This window comes from Globicephala melas, chromosome 1 (genome assembly GCF_963455315.2).
Source record: "Globicephala melas chromosome 1, mGloMel1.2, whole genome shotgun sequence".
In the NCBI taxonomy this organism is placed as follows: domain Eukaryota; kingdom Metazoa; phylum Chordata; class Mammalia; order Artiodactyla; family Delphinidae; genus Globicephala; species Globicephala melas.
Window position 1 is genome coordinate 165,195,694 of NC_083314.1, and position 15,662 is coordinate 165,211,355.

Sequence of the window (15,662 nt, forward strand, 5' to 3'; positions counted from 1 at the left end):
AATGGGGCTTTCTCAACTTCTCTTGCCCTGGTAATGATGTTGCTGTCTCACCCTCCGAGTCCAGTAGTTTGAGATCCTCAGCCACCTGCTGTGTGACACTAGCTAACTCCGCTGGTAACTGACGTGGGAATAACACAGTGTCCCTAACGTAATTATCACGAGGACTCAGACGTTCAAAAAGGCTTCGGGATTTTCCTTTTTCTCCAAGTATTACTGAAGTCCGCTGTCCTCGATGCCCGTCCACTGAGGAGGGGGAGTGGGGTTGGGCATGGAGGGGGTCCTTCCTTACTCCCCTGGCCTCCCCCCACTTAGGAACCTGGCGAACCGAGGCTGTGTTCAGCGAGGAAGCGCTCATCTCGGTTCCGAGTGACATCCCTCTTCAGAGCGCCGCCACCCTGGGCGTCAATCCCTGTACGGCCTACCGGATGCTGATGGACTTCGAGCAGCTGCGGCCAGGTAGGAACCGCAGTGGGTGGGCAGGCCGGGTACTCCTGACTGGGGTGTGACTCGTGTCCCGACCCCGAGGCCTGGGAACTTACCTGCGAGGAAAATGGCTCCAACCTGGGTGGTGGTGTTGCTTTACATGGAAAGGTGTTAGCTTGGATCCTGGAAAACATGCTGAAACCTCATGAGGAGTACACCCTAGAAAACCGCTGAAGGGTCACATTCCCTAGAGCTTGGGATGGAATTCTGTCATTCAGCAAAATCGTATGGAGCTGTGCTGAGCTCTGGGGCTACAAAGCCAGACAACATAGACACAGTCCCTGTGTTTTCAATAAAATGCTGAACTTAGTGTTAGTCTTTCCACTCAGCACTGCCAGAGCACTTTCCAGTCCACATACGTGCCTTTCCATGCATTGCCCCGTCAAACGCACTGGACGTCAGAGCGGTGCAATGAGGTCCACAGCACGGGTGTGAACCCCAGCTTCGCCTCACTAACTGGGAACTGACCTCTCAAATCATCAGACTTTTCATCCGTAAAATGGAGAGTAAGGGGTTCTGAGGACTCACTGAAACATGCCGTGTGACACTTAGCACAGGGCCTGGCATACAGCACAGTAAAGGTGCACTGCTGTTATCATTCTCCCTTTTTATAAATGAGGAAACTGAGGTCCAGAGAGGTAAGTTATTTGTATGAGATCACTCAGCAAGGAAATGACAAAGCCAGGTGTTTTATTCCAGGTTCCCCTGACAGAGCCTAAGAAAAGAACTGGGGGCCGACCGTTCGCTGGGGAGGTGACCCCAGGAAGCAAGAGTGAGGGACTGGGGACAGGGACAGGGAAGGAGGAAGAGCCAGCGAAAGCTGATTCCTGCCGTGGGCAACCGGGGCCCAGTCCTGCTGGGGACCCTCCTCAGACCCTCACAGAACCCTCCTCAGAACTAACCTCCAAGTGACAGGAGGCTGGGCCACTTACCCACCAGCTCCCGTCCCCCGTGGTTGGAGGGTTACCCCACACACCACGCATATCCGGGAGCTGGCAGGGGCCCTAGAGATCACCCAGTCCAGCTCTGTCATGCCGACGAGGAAACTGAGATGGAGAGATACCGGAGTGTGATCACCTTCGGTGGCAGCTCTGCGTAAGTCTGGCTAAAAACCAGTCCCAGCTTCCTGCAGAGACAAATGCCAGTTCTCCCAGCTGTGGCAGAGCAGCCCTAGGTCTCTTGAAGTGCAGAAAGCCAGCAGGTGTGATCAGGGACCTTTGCTGAAGTCCCAGTGCAGCAGATGTTTTGGTCGCCTGCATCCTCTCCCCTCAGACCCCCTCTGATGTGGGCTGCAGCTGTGGTCATCACATCAGGCTATTGTGACACCACCCACCTTTTGTGGCCTATTGTGCCCATGGTGTATCTCTCCACCTTCCTGCCCCAGGGCTGGTGTGAAACGTGTGATTTTGACCCAGAGTAAGAATTACACTTTAAATTGTCATCCAGTATATAGACGTATATGAATATATATGTACTGAAAACCAAAGTTTCATGGAGTAATATTTACCCTCACTATGTGTGATGCACTCCACTATTTTCTTATTCTATTTTCCTTGATTTTAACTTTAAAAAAAAAAAGCTTGCAACCCACTAGGTTGGTTTCATAACCCACTGAAGGGTGACAATCTGTAGGCTGACCCTAAGGAGGATGGGCCTTCTTCCAGAAACTCCTCTGTCTCTAGCACAAGATCCCTGCTGCCTCTCAAAACCCAGATAGCATTTCAGGGGAACAGAGCCCCTTCCCGGACACAACAGCACTGGGCTCTAATGAGGAGCACCCCGGTGGGTGCTTCTAGGACTCCTGTTTCATGGGGGAGAAACTGAAGTTCAAAGAGGTCAGGACTCATCCCGCCCCGTTCACTTTCCGTTACAGTCAGTGGAGAAGCTGGGACTCACACCCCAGTATGTCTCGTTCCAGAGCCCATGCTTTTCCCAGCATGGCCCGTGGCCTCCCCCGTTGGCTAAGTCCAAAGTTAGGCCTCGGCTTTGACTACAGACTATCCGGAGGTCCCTGTTTCAGGGGCTGCCAGTTTCTCCAGTGCAGCTCTAATCCCATTTTGAGGCAGTGCATCTACCCCTCAAGAAGCCGCAGACTGTTGATAGAAATGGACTGAGATAACAACCAAGTAAGTATAAGTCAGGGCTGACCGTGACCATTAACAGAGACGGCCGCAGAGTGCTGTGGGAGTGCATGGGGGAAGAATCTGGGAAGGCTTCATGTAGGAAGCCACACTCGATCAGTCCTTCAAAGGATATATAGGATTTGAAAATGAAGGGAGATGGAAAGAGGAAAACATTGCAAGCCAAAGAAATAACCTAAGCAGAGACTTGTGGACATAAAAATTGGGAGGATGATGAAGGATGCAAAATCATTTACACAGCAGGGTCTAAGTTGCATCCAGTGTGAACTCTTGAGTTGCTGAACCCTGGCAGGCTTCATGGGTGTTGTAGAGGTTTGGGGGGCACGGGAGAAGAGTGAGCAACAGTCCAAGGACTGAGAAGGCTCAGCAGCAGGTCCTGGGTACTTTCAGAGTCTGAGGACTCCCCCTCCGGCCCTATAATAGGATTCTAGGCTGGAAGCCCTTGACCTATTACAGCTCTCAACTTGAGTCTCTTCCTGGCTCCACAGGGGATTCTGTCATCCAGAATGCATCCAACAGTGGAGTGGGGCAAGCAGTCATCCAGATCGCCGCAGCCCTGGGCCTGAGGACCATCAACGTGGTCCGAGACAGGTGCGTGGGAAGGCCTGATCCCAGCACACCACTTGGGCCTTTCCACCTGGCACCCGCGGGTGCCCACGTTTCCACCAGGTGGCGCCCTTGCGTAAGCGGTCTTCCTTTCCTGCGGGCAGGAGCTGGCTTATAGCTGAGTCAGCCACCAGCACTGAAGTCCAGTGGCTTTTGGCTATAGGATGAATGACTCTGAAATGTAAAGGGAGGGCAGGAAGGAGAAGGCCCTTAGTGAACAGCTAAGAGTTTCTGAGACTCTTGACTTGTGATAAACCTCATGTTTTTAAAACCACAGTTCACATTTGGGAATGTTTTAAGCTGTGTTATTCTTTCTGTGAACCAACTAACCCAGAGCCCTTGTTTCCCTTGCATTTGTGTGATACTTTGAAGTGCACTAAATACAGATGTAAAGGAGATGGGGCAGGTTTGTCATCAGAAGGAGGAAGCCACTTGCTCAGGAAGACACAGCAAACCAATGACAAACTCAGTTTCCCAATTTGTTCTCTCTCCATCATATCCTCCAACTTCCTTAAGCCTCACCATCCACGCACGTGGTTGTGTCTCTTCAGGGAAGCCCAGCCTTGGCAGGAGAACTGATACTCGCTTCAGTTCCCCATCCCCTCCGTTGTGCTGACAAAAAAATTGTTCTGTTTGCCTTGGTAAAGAGGCTCAGAGCCACTCCTGGACCGGAGTGTGTTTGCACAACACTCTGAAAAGCCCCTTGAAAAGAGGGGGAAAGGAAGCAGAGTTTGTCGTTTCAGTAGAAGAAATCAGGAAGTGAAATGACTCCTCCCTGAGCCCACATGGTTTCTAGCGTCCTTGAGCTGACAGGAGCAGTAGAAACCACCCAGTGCTCTCTCACGCCAGTGAGGAAGCTGAGGCCAAGAGATGCTGGCGTGTGATGAGACTGGTGGCCAGGCCCAGCTTAGCTTCCCACAAAGAGAAACTCGGGTTCTCACAGCTGTGGCAGAGGGGTCCTGGGAGCCTTCCGTGGAGAAAGTGAGCAGATATGACGAGGACCTTGGATTGTGTTTGGTTTCCAGACCTGACATCCAGAAGCTGACCGACAGACTGAAGAATCTGGGGGCCCATCATGTTGTCACAGAAGAGGAACTAAGAAAGCATGAGATGAAAAACTTCCTTAAGGTACCAGTGATGAGGGACATTGCACCTCCATTCCAGGCCCAACTCCCTGCAGAAAGAAATTCACTTGAATTAGAAAAGCTGGCACTGGCCCCATGTCTCCAAAATCCTCCCTTTGTCTCTTTTCGTGGAAGGATAAAGCCCATCCCCTCAGCCAGGGGAAAGCATGCATTAAGTGCCCGGGGCTGTGAGGGGGCAGGAGAGACAGACAAGGTTTAGGAAACCCTGTGTGATTGGTAGTTTTGAATGTTAGTGGTGAACTACGTCAGCCCACACAGCCGAAGTAAATCTCGGAGCTGGGAGAGAGCTGAGGAAACTGAGGTACAGGAGGGAAGAGAAAGAAAAGGAGTCACATTTCCAAAGCATCTGCCTTATATTTTATCTGATAATCCCCACAAAAGCTCTACAAAGTAGGTGCTATCTATTTTATAGGTGAGAAAACGAAGACTTGGAAAAAAAGAAAGGACTTTACTGAGACCACACAATCATAAGTGGTGGAGTCGGGCTGGTTCCAGGCCTCTCTGAAATCAAAGCCCCTTAACCCTGCCCAGCACACCTAGTAAGTGACCGAACCACATCTCGGCCTCTTATCACTGAGCCCTGGAGGGACCGGACACACATTTACTTGAGAACACACGCCTCTTGAGAACATTTCTGAAGCAGTAGGTCAGCACATCTAATATAAACTGAGTTGTAAGTGCTGAGAAGAGGGGGAAATGAAGTCCGTCAAAACAGAACATAGGTGCCCTTTGTCCGTTCTTTCCCAGAGGAGGTGAGTTTTGAACAAAATCCTAAAACAGATAACAGGATTAAGCTGGTAAAGAAAAGGCCCTTCCCAGACGGAGTTGGAAGGCATGACTGTCCCACTTTCTTCGCTCCTTCCTGACACAGCCCTTGGGCCAGGGAAGTGCTGTTTGTTTAGCAAGCTTCAAACCCCACCACAGAGGGGTAGCTCGCTCACTGCAGGTCCCTTCTTTTCCAGGACGTGCCCCAGCCTCAGCTTGCTCTCAACTGTGTCGGCGGGAAAAGCTCCACGGAGCTGCTGCGGCACTTGGCGTAAGTCCCTCGGCCCCGTGGGTCCAGTGCACGAAGGCTCCCTCCCGGGATTTAGCCAGGAGGACCACCGAGTGACCAAGTCCCAGTGGCCAGTGCAGGCCAAGGCCAGGTCAGCACGACCCTGAGTAGGAAGATGGGACCCACGTCACGTCCTAGTTACTCGGGCCCTCCCTCTCTCAGCCTCCTCCTTTACAGATGACCATCCAGCTCTGTTCTCCTAGGGACCCCAGAAGTAGACTCCTGGGCACTCTGTGATAGGGGAACGGGTAAGGATTCATAACCTAGGGGCATCTGAAAAAGTCGCTTAGTCCTAGCTTATTAGCTTTTAAGTTTTTTATTAGCGTTTAAAAATAGATTCTGATTTTAAAGGTAACATCATGCTGTTACAAAACATCTTGAAAGCATGTAAAAGTACAAAGGAAGAGTTAAGCACAGAGCTCACCTATCATCCCACCACAGGGGGATGACGTTGACAGTGTTGACAGCGCATGTCCTTTCCTTCTTTCTTTCCATTAATATAATCTTGTCGAATTGAAGGGCACCTGAAAGGACACTTCCCAACTAGAGCACCAACATTTGTTAACACATATTTGCTAGCACTCAGTAGCCACAGGGTACCTAGATGGCTGAGACACTGAGGGAACCCTCTAGAACTCAGGCTGGATGGGAATTTGGGTCATGTGACCAGAGAGCTGTAGTCACAATCACAGAGTGTTTACCACACACCAGGCTGTGCAGAGTGCGTGATGTACCCCCTCCGCAATCGCCTAGGTGAGGGGTGCTGCTCCCATCCCCGCCCAGACGAGGCCCAGAGAGGGTAGGCAGCTTGCCCGAGTCGCCGTGGCTCCGAGCTTACCTCTTCAGCCCTCCTCTGGGCAGCCTCCGAGGCCCGCTGCCATCCCCCCGTGGCTCACGCTTACTAGCTGTGGACCTATGAAAAGTTAGGCAATATGTGAACAACGAGCCAGGTCTCAGTTCCTTCATCAGTGAAATGGGGGGATATAAACCCTTTCTGCCTCAGAAGGTGAGTCCAAGGGGCTCTGAGGTCTGTACACAGCGCTCTACAAATGAGAGGTGGGCCCCAGTTTTCTCGTCTGTGAAATGGGGTTACCGTGAGGATTCACTGGCCAGCACATGTGAAGGGCTCAGACCTGTGCCTGGCACATAGTAAACACCCAGTATACGGTAGCCATTCTGATTAGATCAAGTGTAATGCGGGTCCACAGAGGGAGGGCTCGCCCCCCCACCATGCAGGAGCTGCTTTCCAGAGGAGGGGGCAGTTGAAGGGAACTTAAGACCCGACTGGCCCCCGGCCTCAGGCACAGAGAGTTACCTGCCTCTCTCAGCAGCTTCTTCCACCCTGGGGTTCACAGAACGAACCTCCCTCGTGTTGTCCCAAAATGTATCTCGGGTCTTCCTTGATCAACCAACTCCTAAAAGAGCCAGGGGAGTGGCGAGGGGAGCACAGGTTAAGTCAGGCATGTGAAGTCCTAGCTTACGTTTTGAAAATTATATGAGCCCCTCTCCTGTTTGACCGCTGGGGCGGGTGTGGGTGTCAGACAGCAGGTCCTGACAATTGCCATTGTCTTCTGCACTGTCCGCACCATTCCTTAGCTGCGTCGTGTCACTGGAGCGTGTACAGGAGAGGCAGTGTGGCCCGCTGTGGACATGTTGCCCAGCGTCATACACCGACAGTGGAGCAGAGCCCGGCCCGATCTGCTTCCGGCTCCACTCACGAATCGGGTTGTGAGCTTTGCTCAGGGGAGTATTCTTCTCTGCAGCTCTTCCTCAAAGCCTGACTGGGAGCTTAACTCTGGGCTCCCAACCCTGGCTAGACATCGAGGTCATCTGCAAGGGGTGTTTGCTTGCTTGTTTGTTTTCTGTCGTTTTTAATGTAGAGCTTTGCTTCCCAATTCATTAGGTCTGGGTCGGGCCTAGGGACCTGTATTTTTGAACCCTTCCCAGGGATTCTGAGAACGAGGTTTAGGAACCAGGGTTGGAATAGATGCATTGTAACTGGTTCAAGAAGGGCTCTGTCTCTCCCTGCGACCACTCTCTTCTCTCTGGACCCTTCAGGCCTGGAGGAACCATGGTGACCTATGGGGGGATGGCCAAGCAGCCTGTCATCGCCTCTGTGGTAAGCTGGTGGGGTGGGGCGGGGGAGTGCCTGGAGACAGGGGCCTGGACACCACCGTTGTCTAAACTCAGGCAGTGCCCCCCGCCCCTGGGGGAAGCCATACCTTAGGCAGTGCCTGAAGTTCTTGCCCTCAGCCCCAGCGTGTCCTTCCTGTGTCCACAGAGCCTGCTCATTTTTAAGGATCTCAAACTTCGGGGCTTTTGGTTATCCCAGTGGAAGAAGGACCACAGTCCAGGTAAGTGGATGATGGCCCCATTACCAAGGGTCACCTGAGGGCAGTGCCTGCTGCAGAAGTGACCAGCCACTCTGAGCCCTGGAGAGGTGATTGGACCCCCAGGCCCACAACGGGATAAAGGAAAACAGTCTCTAAATACAGCTACAGTCAGCAAATAGTTATTGGACTAAAGTGGGCTAGTCCTTGGGGCACCATATTGAACAAGGCACCCCCTGCCGCCCTCCTGAGGAGCTGACAGTGGGGAAGACTGCCATGGAAGACAGCCAAGGAAAGAGAACCGACTCTGGAACCGGCCTGCCCAGGCCCAAATCCTGCCTCCACCATTACTGGCTAAGGGGTTCTGCTGAGCGAGCTGTGGGACATTGGGCAAGTTACTTAACCTCTGCCTCAGTTTAAATGTCATAATTGTTTAAACTACTGTCAGCTCTGTTTGACACAGGAGGAAACAGAGGCTCAGAGTAGTGAAGTAGCTTGCCCCAGGTCATCCCCACCTAAGGGGTGTGCAGCCAGGATGTGAACAGCCAGTCTCTCTGACTCCAGAACCTGAGCCAGCACACTATTCTTCCTCTCCTGGAGGACTGGCTCCCCAGACTGGGACCACCACCGGCCCCAGGCTGAGCTGAGGAATGGCGTGCAGTTATCCCAGTGATGGGGAGGGAAGTGGTCGTCTGAGGGGCTGTTCCAAGCAGAGAAAATAGCATGTGTTAAAGCCCAGTAGAGAGTGGGAAGCCGGACAGATGGGTTGTGGCCAGATTATGAAAGGCCTTATAATCCTCTTCAAGGAGCTCAGGCTCGATCTTAAAGGGAAATGGGAAGCACTGAAGTGTTTTAAGCAGGGGATACGATTCAATTTGAATGTTGAATGAATTGATGTCTGTGAAAAAGTACTTCTCAGCCAAGGCCTTCCCTTCTCATCTTCCTCTACCTTATGGGGTCCTTAGTGGGAGGCAAGCCCGGGAGGGGACGTTGGTGGCTTCTGCTGGTGCGGTTCTGAGGGAGCCTGGGCTCTCAGGGAAGGCTCTTTTCCCTGAGCAGAGCTCCTCTGTTCCACATCTGTTGGTGTGCCAGGCACCACCCACCCCCTCCCCATGCCTCTTCTGGCTTCTGCCCCTCTGAGTGATTCCGCCCTCCCACCATTCAGGACTCCCCGCTACACCCAGTCAGGTCCTGTGGGTCTGAGCCATCACAGCACCACTCTGCCTGCCCGTCAGCTCCTGGGGCTGCTCCCCGTGCTTCTGTCCCCACCCTGGCCCTCACTGTCCTGGGCACAGGCGGGCCCCAGGCCGCCTCCACAGCGGCCGCCGTGTCCCTGGCTGAGCCCCGGGCTCTCGAGGCTTCCCTGGAGCCCAGCACCAGCTCCTACCAGCAGGGGAAGCCCGCGTGTCCCCTCACCGAGCCCTGCGGTTGCTCCCCCGTCTGACACCCTCCAACCTCCCACAGACCAGTTCAAGGAGCTGATCCTCACGCTGTGTGATCTCATCCACCGAGGCCAGCTCACGGCCCCTGCCTGCTCCGAGGTCCCACTGCAGGACTACCAGCGTGCCTTAGAAGCGTCCATGCAGCCTTTCGTGTCTTCCAAGCAGATCCTCACCATGTGATGTGATAATCCCAGAGGAGCCGGAGCCAAGTGGGAGGGGAGACGGACCAGCAGGACTGGTTTCGGGCCCCCCACTTGGGGCCCCTCCGCCTTACGCAGGCTGCTCCTCTCCCCACTGTCACTTCTGAGGCGGAGAATTGGGAGGCCAGCCAAGGCTTTCCCTGGGGCCAGCCTCCGGGTATCTAATAAAGTCCGAACTTCTTAAAAAAACAAAGAAAAAACAATAGAAGTCACCCCTAATAAGAAGGACCATCCCTTGCCAGCTCCCAGCACTAGAAGCCCCTCTTGCCCACCCTCCACCTGTCCTCCAGCCATCACTTCCTGACCGCCCTGAAAGCAAAGCCTTGACGGGGCTGGCAGGTACAAAAGCCAGTAAAACAGATCTCTGCCCTCAAGCCCTCCAAGCCCACAGAGGAGAATCTTCTAAAAAGGAAGGTTTGACTCATTCTCAGGTGGCCTTCGGCTCAAGCTGGGACGGGGAGGATCAGCTCCACAGAGGAGTGAATGCCAGGCTGAGAAACCAAGGAAACGGGGTCTCAGGTGCCTGGACCATCCTCACGGAACTTCCATTCTAACTGGGGAGACAGATGTTACACCAGTGGTTCTCAGCCTGAGCTCATTTTGCTCCCAGGGGACACTGCGGTTATCATAATCGAGGGGGTGCTACTAGCGCCTAGTGAGTAGAGGTCAGTGACGCTGCTACAGCATCTCACTGTGCACAGCACAGCCTCCCTCAGCAAGGGCTTATCCAGCCCAAATGTCCACAGTGCCGCTGTTGAGAAACCCCACATCAAACCACTGGTCCCACGACAGTTACCGTAGTGATGAGTGTGCAAAAGAAGACATGCGTGAAGTGCTGTGAGCGCCTAACCAAGGTCCTGTCCTAGGCCTCCCTGAGGTGAAGCTTGAAAGTGGGCTCTGAAAAATGAGTAGGTTTATTCAGACAAAGAGAAGAGTTGGACACTATGTGAGTTTTTGGTGTTTGCTTCATGATCCACTCACTCAAAGCAAAGAACCAGAGGCTTTGGGGTGTCTCCCTCATCACCTGGCCCTCTGTCCCTGAGCTCTAGAGCCTCACTGCGGGGGGACATACTGAGAGCCTAGCACGTGCCTGAGGCCAGGGCTGCCCGTGAGTGACGTGGGGCTGGCCCGCAAGTAGCTAAGCCTAGTTAGTGCACAGCATACTCACGAGGCCGCTGATACGGAGGTATTCGGAGGGCCGTGGGGACACAGCAGCTCTGCCTGCGGGTTTAAGGAAGGCCTCCCAGAGGAAGTATGGTCACAGCCAATCTTAAGGCCCAGCAGGAGAAGGTGTACCAAGCAAAGCCAACAGCACTCGTGAGAGTCTGGCAGACCTGGAGAGCCTAGCAGTCGGGGAACTGCCCACAGCCAAGTAGAGCTGCTGCCTAGGACGTGGGGGGAGTATGAAAGACTGAGATGGGAGCAGTGGGCAGCAGTCAGAGCAGGAAGGCTCAGGACTTGCCCCCAAGACATGGGGGAGGCACTGAGGGATTTTAGGCAGTGGAGTGATGTGGAAAACTGGCTCTGAAGGCTAGTTACATGCCAGCACATACCTGGGCCCCGGCGTCATCCTCTTGTCTTCGGCAGCATCTTGTGTGTCCTCTGGAGAAAAGGACTCAGCTTCATCCTGGGGCTGGGTAAGGTCTACAGGTGCCCTCTGGGTATGAATTGCCACCTTGTACACCTGGGCTCAGAATCAGCCGCAGCTCACCCAAGTCCCTCCCGTTCTGTATCCTCAAGGTTAGTGGGATGGATGATTTGTGCAGTTGGTCAATGGGGGAAAGTGCACAAAGTCTGAGAGGGAGTGGGAGGCTGCCCAAAGCCTACAGGAGTGCAAGTTAGGATTAGGTTCTGCAGGGGGACTCCACAAGGTTGGGCTTAGGGGATGTGATGAGCCTGCAGCCATGGAGAAGGATCGGGCCCCTGGTAGAGACTCAGAGTGGGCAGACAGGTGGGAGGAAGGTTCATGGCACCACATCACGGTTAGAGACCTCGGGGGTGTGCAGAGTGTCCCGGGAATAGTACCTCTGGGGGTCTGGAGCTGATTTTTTTTTTTCTTTTGTCTGCTCCGTTTGGCATGAGGGATCTTAGTTCCCTGACCAGGGATCGAAATCATGGCGCCTGCATTGGGAGCACGGAGTCTTAACCGCTGGACCGCCAGGGAAGTCCCTGGAGCTGGAGCTGACGTTGGGCTTTAAAGGATGATAATATTTTCTCAGGCAGGGGAGGGAGACAAGCATTACAGACTAAGGGACCAGGCTAAGTTATAGAGGCAGAACATTTATGTCAGAAGCTTCTCGTTTTCCCCAAATACCATTCTATTGCTAAGAATTAAAACTGATGGGGCTTCCCTGGTGGCACAGTGGTTGAGAGTCCATCTGCCGATGCAGGGGACACGGGTTCGTGCCCCGGTCCGGGAAGATCCCACATGCCGCGGAGCGGCTGGGCCTGTGAGCCATGGCCGCTGAGCCTGCGCGTCCGGAGCCTGTGCTCTGCAACGGGAGAGGCCACAACAGTGAGAGGCCCGCGTACGGCAAAAAAAAAAGAAGAAAACTGATGACTCTTAGGCGGGCACATGGTGGGCTGGAATAAAGTGTTTCCCTGCCTCCCTTGCAGCTGACAAGATCTGGCCCATGTGATGTAAGCAGAGGTGCTAGGTGTCCATTTCTTAGGAACCTCTTTAAAATATAGTTGGCATCCATCCTGTACCATTTCCTTCCCCTTTCACCTTCCTCCTGGCTGGGATACAAACATGGAATTTGCACAGCCATCTTTGACCATGTTGAGAATGGGACAGCAACAAGATCAAAGGAGCCTGGGTCCCTGAGACCCAGAAATGGTGACTGCCCACCTGAGGACTTGAGAAATAAGCTTCTGTGTTATTTAAGCCCCTAGTGTTTGGCCTTTCTCTGAACCTAATCATAAACGATACATATTCTATGATTTAATTTATATTGAAATCCTATCAATCCATCTGAAGCTGAAAATTTCACAAAATCACAGTCTGAATTGTGGCAGTGTGTGATTCCCAGCTAAGGAATTTGGACTTCACCCTACTGGCGGTAGGGAACAAAAGATTTCTGAGCCAGAAGATCAGAACTGTGGTTCAGAAAAATCCCTCTGGCAGCAATCTGGGGGGACAATTTGGAGAAGGGAGGCGCTAAAGAAAGAGAGAATCAGAAATTCCCAGATAAGTAAAGTCTCCCTAAATTTTGAAGACCACATAGGGATTATCAACATTTAATGAGGCCAGCAGAGGAAAGGAGCCTGAGGCAAAACAATGTCAAAAGGGAATCTGACTTAAGATGGATCATCGCTTCCCTACTTAACAAGTACAGGAGATTGTTTTCAATTTTCAGGCTGAATAATCTCTCTGTGGAGTTGGGACAGCTCTTCGGGCCCACTAAGTAAACAATATACTTTTTAAGTGGCTGAAGGAGGAACCCTGGCTCCAGGAGACCAAAGGAGGACAAACAGGCATGACCTCCTAAACCAAAGCTTGGGTGTACCTGAAGCCCTGAGGCTTCATGACTGGCTCTCCCTGGTGTCTTCTGGAATCATCCACCCTTCAACTGCCTACAGCCACTGTCATAATATTGATGACTGTCTGGTGTCTTGGGACACCAATTAACCCTGCTTTCCTCAGGGAAAAAACCGATGCCCAGAAGAAAGAGGTTCTTACATTAACCTGTGTGTGCCAGGCACCTCTGCCCTGGTACCTGGAAGCTGTCAGCAGCTCCCGCCAGCCCCATGCTTATTGGCAGGTACCATGCCCTGGGTAGGACGCTGGGCCCAGCTTGGGCAGCTGGAGGAAATGGTTGAAGAAGAGAAACTCAGTCCTGGCACAGCATCTGCCTGCATCTGAAGGCAGGAAGATCCTGGGATGACAGAGGGCCCACCCGCAGGTGAGTTAGCACCCTATGAGAGGGAAGAAAGCTTGCCCTATGTCCCTGACCCTTTACAGTGTACGGGCACTTCCACACCTACCTGCATTTGATTTTTACAACTTCCCTGTGTCATTGAGGTTTTAATATCACCACTTTTCAGAAGAGGAAGATGCTGAGAGAGGAAGTGAGCTGCTCAAGGTCACATACCAGGAAGCAAGCTGGCACCAGAAGCCAGGTCCCCTGACCCTGTCTGGTCAGCATGCCAGTCAACCCCAGTTCCTCTGGCCCCACAGCTGGCCTTTGAGCTCCCTCTTTTCTCAGGACTCCTTGATTTTGTTCAGTAATAATTGACATGTCACTCAGAATTTCCCTGAGTCTGTGTCTCACAGGGAAGCATGAAAAAAAGAAGCAGGAGGCCACTGAAGTAATCCAGGTGAGAACTCATTCACTTATTAATTTGGTAAATAGTTTGAACACCCCATATGTGAAAAGCCTGTCAGAAGTGCCAGGGATACAGCAGAAGCCAAAAATCGTGGCCCCTGATACCAGGAAGCTTACATTCTAGTGGAGGAGAAAGACAGTGAACAAGTGAATAAATGAAGTAATTACAGAGTGTAGCAAGTGCTGTGAAAGAAAAAATAAAGTGATATCATAGTGATGGGGGTACTTGAGAGAAGGTGGGCAAGGAAGGTCTGAGTCCTGAATAAGAAGTCAGCCATGTTCCAGGCAGGGGGAGCAGCATGTTAAAGCCCTGTTGTGTGAACAATATGACAAGGCCTGAACTGGCTTAGTTAAGTGGGAGTGAAGTGAATGGATTCGTGAATCTTTAAGAGGAAGAATCAACAAGACAGAGTGAATGAGGTGTGTGAAGGTGGAACTTTGGCACCTTCCTGGAGGGAGGTGCCACTCCCTGAGTTAGCAAGCTCCGGAAGAGGAGCAGGTTTTGGAGACGGGTATTTCGATGGGTAGGGTTCTTTCCCATCTGTACAATGGGTTGAGCAGGTTATTTAACAGCCAAGTTTAGCACTGGTTCTTCATAATACAGGGACTATGATCCTCACACTTTACAAAATACCAAATGGATCAGGACTGCAGCATAAAAATCAGTTCTTAAAGCAACAGAATAAACCATGGGAGGTTTTGTTTGTTTGGCTACGCCCGGTTTTATTTGCAGCACGAGGGATCATTTTTTAGTTGCAGCATGCGGGATCTTCCTTGCATCGTGGATTTATTTATCTATCTATCTGCACCACATCTTAGCTGCGGCATGCGGAATCTTTAGTTGTGGCATGCAAACTCTTAGTTGCGGCATGCATGTGGGATCTAGTTCCCTGACCAGGGATCGAACCTGGGCCCCCTGCATTGGGAGCGCAGAGTCTTAGCCACTGGACCACCGGGAAGTGTCCAGGGGAGGGTTTTTAAAAACAAAAAATTTTTTTAACCTCAGAGTGAGGAAGGCCTTTCAAACTGCAACACATAATCCAGAATCAAAGAAAAATGAAGGATAAATTTGATCCCATAAACATACAATGTTTTTGCATGACACACTGGGAAAAAATATTTGCAACTCATTTGACAAAGAGCTAATTTTCCTAATACATAGATAGCTCCTATGAATAAGAAAAATGGGCAAAAAATATAAACAGACAAAGGAAAATATGTGTCTTAAACATACGAGGCTCACTCCACTCAACATAACTGCAAGTTAAATTATCCCAAGATACCATTTTTCAGCTATCAGATTGACAACGATCATAAAGTTTCATAACGTGTTGATGAGGAGATGGAAAAACAGGTGCTTGTGGAAAATTGAGCAATATCTATCAGAACTATGTTTGCCCACACCCTTTGACCCAGCTATTCTACTTCTAGGAATAGATCCTACATATATGTATATATACAAAGTTACTCAGTGAAGCTGTTAAAACAAAAGGTTTCAATCTATCTCAACGTCCTTTCCTAGGGCAATGATTAAAGAAATTACTGTGTATAAAATGGCATATTATGAGCCATGAAATAGTCCTGAGGAAGCTCCTTTTGTACTCTAATGGAATGATTTTCAAATTATACTTAGTGCAGAACTGTATGTATAGTACACCACCACCATTTGCTTTACATGTGTAAAACCTCTGAAAGGACATTTAAGAAACATTATATTGTGCCTCTAGGCCACCAGAGGACAGAGATGGGAAGACGTTTCACTGTATATCATTTAAACCAGTTAATAAATTATCCGTTCAACATATAATTTTCAAAGTAAAAACAGCAAAGAAACAAAACTCCTTTGTGGTTCCAGGTAAACTGGGTTAGTGAGAAGGGAACCAATATTTATTGAGCTCCTACCATGTTCCAGATACTGTTTCAAACCCTTCCA

At 51.3% G+C, this 15,662-nt stretch overlaps 1 protein-coding gene across 2 annotated transcripts in view; it reads left to right on the forward strand.

Moving 5' to 3' along the window:
* The window catches only part of MECR (mitochondrial trans-2-enoyl-CoA reductase), a 36,593-nt gene extending 21,121 nt beyond the window's left edge, over nt 1–15,472 (forward strand). Inside the window, exons 4-10 of one of the 2 annotated variants that reach the window (XM_030871891.2) lie at nt 313–456; nt 3,113–3,215; nt 4,256–4,358; nt 5,338–5,411; nt 7,488–7,548; nt 7,711–7,783; nt 9,224–13,306. In XM_030871891.2, coding sequence (XP_030727751.2) covers nt 313–456; nt 3,113–3,215; nt 4,256–4,358; nt 5,338–5,411; nt 7,488–7,548; nt 7,711–7,783; nt 9,224–9,381 — 716 coding nt within the window. In that variant the 3' untranslated portion in view covers nt 9,382–13,306. Of the gene's footprint in view, nt 1–312; nt 457–3,112; nt 3,294–4,255; nt 4,359–5,337; nt 5,412–7,487; nt 7,549–7,710; nt 7,784–9,223 lie in introns of both variants that reach the window. The other variant, XM_060308960.1, reaches the window with a different exon arrangement.
* The last annotated feature ends 190 nt before the right edge of the window (nt 15,473–15,662 follow it).